Genomic DNA, 6625 nt, shown 5'->3' on the forward strand with positions numbered 1-6625 from the left:
AGCTGATGCTGACAGTCGGTGTTCTGAAGGCTAGGCATTAGGATCAAAGCATCAGCAGTCTTTTACAACGCCGAGACAGAGGCTCTGATCCAACCTGTAGTCATTCACTGTGCGCTCAACATGACTTGGGCCAACCCTAGGGTGCTTCGTCGGCTGAATGGCCGTAATTTATAGGTCTATTTCTGAAGGTGTTTTCTAGAAGACATTAACCTTGCAGGAAACGGAGTAAGAAAAGCAGACTCCCACCCAGTGTGAGTGGGCCTCGTCCGATCCACCGAGATCTTCAGTAAACCAAGATAGAATGGAGAATGAGGCTGTGGGCCTTTCCACCTCTATAACCTCTTGAGCTGATTCCCACGTTTCTTTCCTGTCACCTGTCGCTCTGTTTCCCCAGGGGAACCAGCCCAAGGTTTGTCACGCTCTGTGTCGGCACCGTCTTCCCTCTGGCTCATCGCTGCCCTCCGCTAAAGACACTCGTCACATTGGATTCAGACTGTTGTCATGACATCATTTCAAGGCAGTAATTTCCATCAAGATCCCACCTTCAAATACAGCTACATTCTGAGGCACTGGGGTAAGGACTTTAAGGTCGGGAGATAGGAAACAAACTCACCCCAACATAAACTCACTCTATTTAAAGGAGAGCCCAGGAGAATGGGTTTCCACGGTTGGATTCCGGCACCATTAGGAGGTACTCTGGTATTCACGAAGCCCTGTGGGTAAGAGCCCAGCCTTCACTGGGGGTAATTTTTTTATTACATATATTTATTTGGAGGTGTGTGCTGTACACACACACCACAGCGTGCGTGTGGGCAATCAGTTCTCTCTTTCTACCGTGTAAGTCTCGGGGATTAAATTCGGGTTCTCAGACTTGCCGCAGGCGTCCACACCGCTGAACTATGTTGCTGCCCCTCCACCTTCTGTCCTCACCAAGACTCCTCAAAGGTGTCACAGCCTCTCCCAAAAGTGCCCTGGCAACTGGAATGTGGCCATTATGAGGATAGGGATTGTGATGGTGGTCAGAACCTGGTGAAGCCAAAGGGCTTTATTGTCTTAAAAGATGTCCTGTGGCCCTGGTCAGCAGCACAGTGGTTATCTGGATGGCGATGGAGGACAGGGAGGTGATGGAAGCCCGAGGGGCAGGAGAAAGCTGCCCCACACTCTCCAAGGTGGCCCCTGTTGACAGCATGCCTGAGGGCAAGCCAAAGGCCTCTTTGGTAAGAGGACCCCTCTCTTGATTTGCCCCAGCCATCCCACTAGGGGGTCAGGGGTGAGGGGCTCTAAGCCTTAGAGTCTACGCGCATGTGCTAGGAGATTCAGTTGCCAGGAAGAACAGTGTCCCCTAGATCCCTATAACTGGTTCCCAGCTGCCACAAAGTTTGAACCATAAAAACTTTACAGGATTGTAAGGTTGAGTGAAACTTTGTCTCTGTCTCTCATTTGAGGCCCTTACTTCCCTCTGTGGACAGGACACACACACACACACACACACACAAACATATACATATACATGTGTTGCTTGGTTCTTTCAACAGAGACCCTGGGCTTCTTCCTCATTCTGGAGCTCCTGAAAGATCTGTTAGGTGAAGTGTGGGGGATGGGAAAATGACCTCCAGGGTGATAAAGAGTAGACCTGAGCAGACACCTACCTCATCCACCAATGCCTCACAACTTCATGGGAGTTCACCTTCCCCTGTTATGCACTTCTAGCAAACACCCCATCTAGATAGTCTTTGCAACACACCCCAGGCTCCTGAAGTTCGGAGCAGAGGGTGTGGTTGTAGGGAGCCCCACACTGACTCCCCCACTCTCACCCCACTCCTTCTCCATCCCAGGATGCAGAAGTCCCCAAACTAGAACTGCCTACCCTGGAAGAGAACGGGTTCTGTGAGGACAGAGATTGTCCGGGGCCCCCTAGGTCATTGCCTCCGAAGTCCAGCCCAAATGCCAAGGGTCAGGCTGGCGATGGACCTGGACTGGAGTCCGTAGAGCTGCCCCTGCCCTTGGAGACAGAACACCGCAACGCGATGGAGCTGGAGAAGGTGCGCATGGAGTTTGAACTGACGCTCCTCAAGTACCTGCACCAGGAGAACGAGCGGCAGAGGCAGCATGAGGAAGTGATGGAGCAGCTGCAGCAACAGCAGCAGCAGCAGCAGCAGCAGGCTTTGCCTCGCCAGGTAGCAGAGTGGGCTCTGGGCTGCGGCTGTACTGGCTTGGCTATGCGTCATGTCTGCTGGTCCCAGGTCTGGCTGAGAGGTGGTGAGCATCATGTAGCTGCCTCTACCCACTGGTGCCTGGATCGGTTTGCAGGATGGCCTGAGACCACTGCCCCTGTGATTAGCTTCCCTGCTATGTTAGATTCAAGCCTCTAGAGAAAGTTGAGAGTAGGAGATATCCTACAACCACATCCTCTACCCAGAATCCCTTTTGATGCTCTCTTCGTGTCCAATACTCATACTACGACAGGCTTTCCACCACTTTTTTTTTAAGTTATTTTAAGATGTATTATATATAAATCTGTGTTCTGCCTGCATGTACACCTGCATGCCAGGAGAGGGCACCAGATTGTAGGTGGTTGTGAACCATCATGCGGTTGCTGGGAACTGAACTGACCTCTGGAAGAGCAGCCAACCCTCTTAACCTTCGAGCCATCTCTCCCTCCCCTTTCCAGTACTTCTATTTCTCTTAAGACGTGCCAGCCGTTCCTGTCGCCTGAAGACTGAATGACAACCGAAACCTTTCCTTTCAGGACTGAGTTTTCTCTGTTGAACCCACGACCTTACTTATTATAACCAACCAAAGCAATATTCTCTTTACAAGAAATAGCTACTCAGCCCCTACCGTGCTAAGTGGAGACAAGAGTGCTCATCTGAGGGATGGGGTCTAAGCTCAGTCTGCAGAGTACTTGAGTTATGCATGAAGGCCTGGGTTTGGTCTCCAGCACCAACTAAACATAAGTAGAGGCAGAATAATCAGTTCAAGGTAAGTTTGAGGCTAGACTGGGCTATGTGAGACCTTGTTTTAAAAGAAAAATTGAGATGGAATGCCACCTGGAGTACTTAACACTGTGGCCAGACTATTCTAAACACCCTGTGATGAAAGATGTCACCACTTAAAAGAAGTGCCTCCTGGTCTCTGAAGTCATAGGTTCTGGGTAAAAAAACTCAGGCTCTACGATTTTGTTTTTAAACCACTTAACCTTGAACCCATTGCTACTCCCCCTCAAGCTTTGGTCTGCTCATCACTAAAGTAGAACCCATCTCATGGGTCACTGTAAAGGATGAGAGAGGGAGTGCGTGGACGCTGCTCTGCAGTGGACCAGCACATGAGATAAGTGCTCAGTAATCGCTAGCTATTACCATTTTTATGAACTCACACAGTTCGCTGCTTGACCCGAGTGCAGCGACTTCCATTCATCACTTCTCGGTCTCCTTGGGATATGATGCATCAGCTCCACTTCCCAGCTCTGAGTCAGCTTGGATTCTGAGAAGGTTGTCATGATCTCAGCTATGGCTGTAACTGTTGAGAAGGGTGTGACCTAAAGTAAATCCCATTGCAGATCTCACTGCAGGTTATCAGTGGCTCCACCCATCAGCGCCTCACCGATGCATTCTCTCCTGCTCACAGTTCTGCAGCATGCCCAAGAAACCTGTCCTGAGCCCTGTGTCCGGAGGCTTCCCAGAATAAGACACTGCACGGCCTGAATCATTTGTCTTGTTGATTGGTCAATTCTTCAAAGAGAAGATAGGTTGGTCTGACAGGACTTGTCCTCCGTGAACACATGCTGGCTTACTAATTATTCTTTCATAAGAAAAAAAAAATTTTTTTGTAAGAAAAGTACAGATAGCTGCTTACTATACATAAAAAAATCACTGAGCCAAGCCAAGCTTACTGCCTCAGAACATCTGAAATATATTCTCCTTCTTCTAATATCTAGAAAACATTTGCCTTTCTCTAGAATATTCATACATTCCTGATACTTTCCAATTCTCCAAGTTCTTAGATTTTTGTCAGTGCCCAAGAAAAATTTGAGCCATAAACTATTTAAATCAGGCATGGTATTTTTATTACTTTGCCTGGTTGCTGCGACAGAGTCCCTGAAGAACGCAGCTTAAGGAAGAGTCAGTTTTGGCTCACAGTTCCAGGGGACAGTTATCACAGCGGCAGGAGCAGCAGGCAGCTGCTCACAATGCTTTAGTCACAGGCGCTAAGATAATTCAGTCCAGGACCCTAACCCACCTGATGATGCCTGTCCACAGTTGGGGGCGGGGTCTGTCCATCTCAGTTAACCTAACCTAACCTAGATAACCTCCTAGGCACACTAGAGGATTGTCACCTAAGTGACTCTAGGTCCTGTCAGATTAACAGGGAAAATAAGTGGTCCCAGTATTGTAAGGTCCACATCTCCCAATATTTCCCTTTGCTGGAATGAAAGGAAAATCCTTAGCATTGAATCCTCTGCCTTTTAAAAGATAGACCATGAGAAGTGTTTTGAAAAAGTCTACAAATATGTATTTGTGTGCACACGTTCATATAACACACACGCACACACCACACACATACACACACCACACACACACCACCATGATGGCTTATCTTCCTCATTCAGGCTAACAACATATAGGCTGGAGAGTGTGGTGGAAGTCAACACGGAGCCCTGACCACAGAGCGCCCTGTGTAGAGGACACTGGACACTCCGGCTTTCCACTAGGTGTCCTCCTTGGTGGCCACATAGCTGAAATCACTCTCCCCTCCTTAGCTTTGTTTCTTGATATAGTTGCCTTCTCATTTTTTCTGCATCTGTTTTCAGCAATAATGTATTCAAAGTCTGCACCCTTGGGAATGGTTTACAAAGGTGTTTTATTTGTGATTCATTTACTAAAAGGGGGTGAAACTGGGGCGTTGGCTTGGTTGTGGAACTTTCCATAATCTCTTTTTCTTAGTGGTTGGAGGGAAAGAGAAGAGAAAGTTAGGATAATTGAGTGGATGGATAATTTAACTATAATGAATATATCTGAAATAGTATTTGTCACTAGTTTGGGGCATCTCAGTCCTTGCCACTTAGTGTTAAAAAAATATGACAGCCTAAAAACTACTGTAGAGCAGAAACCATGCCAAGTTCTTTAGTTCAGATTAAAATGTTTATATCAGTTTTTGCCTCATACACGGATAACAGTTAAAATAGGGTCGGTCTGAGCCCAATTGTTGACTTCAGAAAAGAATAACTTACAATCAGATCTGTCCAAAACCCCAACACCCTGTGGGGTCAGAGGGTCCATCACTCTAGCCATCTGCCCCAGGAAAGAGCCTCCACCCAAGGGTGGAGGGCTACGGACCAACCATGTGACATACGTGAGGACTTGTGCTAAGGCATGCCCCTTCAAGAGTGCCACTGTCCAGAAAGCTACCCTATGAGGAAACAATATCCAAAACATATTTCTAAGATCCAGAGCCCAGATCTGGGAAAACCTGCAAGTCCTTGAGAGCTTGCTCACGTGGGTAACCCCAGGGCAAAATGGAGCCGAGAAAGGGCCTCGGTGGCCTAGTGCCTGGGCTCACAAGGGAGAACACAAGCTCAACAGAGAAAATGAAGGAGACCTCTCTGTGCACCAGTGATCTCACTAGAAATATCTTCCTTTATTTTCTCCTTCCTCGTGGTCTTGGGAAGGAGGTCGCGCTACACAGGGACTTCGGTGAGGTCACCCCAGAGTCAGGGCAGGACGGAGTCCAGCTGTGGCACTGCTAGCTCTGCTCTCTTCTTCCCCACAGTTCTCAGGGAGCCTCCAGGACCTCTTGCTTCCCCAGAACCAATTCGCCATGCTCTTCTACTGCTTCATCTTCATCCACATCATCTACGTTGCCAAGGAGACGGTCTTCTTTCTCTTCTCCAAGCACTACCTGTTCTGTCTGGCAGCCATCTTGCTGTGCTTGATTAAAACCTTGTGGTCCTACTTCCAAGTGCCGTTGCTTCTTCCGTCGTCGCTGACAGTGCCATCTGTGTGTTAACAAACCCCTCCCCTCCCATCGAAACCCCGCTCGATGGCACAGCTGCCAGCTGTGGACACCTGAGCGTGGAGATGCACAGCCAGGGCCCCTGTCTCCTCCCTACGGGAGAACTTCAGAAGTTAGCAGGTTTGAGGGAGGGTAAATAATCAAGGAGGGCCCAGAAAACCTTTCTGGAGTCAGAGTCACATCCGTGACCAAGGTTGGATCCCAACACCTCCCATGCTCACACCGGTTTTTCTTCTCCTCTAAATTGCAAGGTTGACATGAGCCCCTCCCCCAACAAAAATGTCCTTGTCCCAACCCCCAGAATCTTGAAGTTGTTGCTCCACGTGACAAAAGAAACTGTTGTTAAAGCTGCTATTTAAGAGCCTGCATCCTGGAAGCCTTCACAGACTGGGTTCTGCCACCTGCCCTCCTCCAGCCACTTAGGCAATAGTGAAAAACAGAGAAGGGGGGCTGTGTTCAGTGTGGCTACACTGGAAAGAGGGGCAACTCTGGGGTCCTAACACAAAGGGTAGATTTCCATAGAGAGCCAAGGCTGTACACAACAAAGCAGCCCTGCCCGCCCGTCATCCTTGGCTTAGCTAGTCTCTCCTGCAAGGTCTGAAAATTGTATGAA

At 48.6% G+C, this 6625-nt stretch overlaps 1 protein-coding gene across 1 annotated transcript; it reads left to right on the forward strand.

Annotated features, from left to right (window-relative positions):
* The first annotated feature begins 980 nt into the window (after window positions 1–980).
* Tmem247 (transmembrane protein 247) lies at window positions 981–6006 on the forward strand. The gene is made up of 3 exons (XM_021185817.1): window positions 981–1217; window positions 1836–2177; window positions 5770–6006. Exons 1-3 carry the CDS (start codon window positions 1101–1103, stop codon window positions 6004–6006), a joined length of 696 nt encoding a protein of 231 aa, XP_021041476.1. The 5' UTR covers window positions 981–1100.
* Window positions 6007–6625: the final 619 nt, after the last annotated feature.

This window comes from Mus caroli, chromosome 17, assembly GCF_900094665.2.
Source record: "Mus caroli chromosome 17, CAROLI_EIJ_v1.1, whole genome shotgun sequence".
NCBI classification, from domain to species: Eukaryota; Metazoa; Chordata; class Mammalia; order Rodentia; family Muridae; genus Mus; species Mus caroli.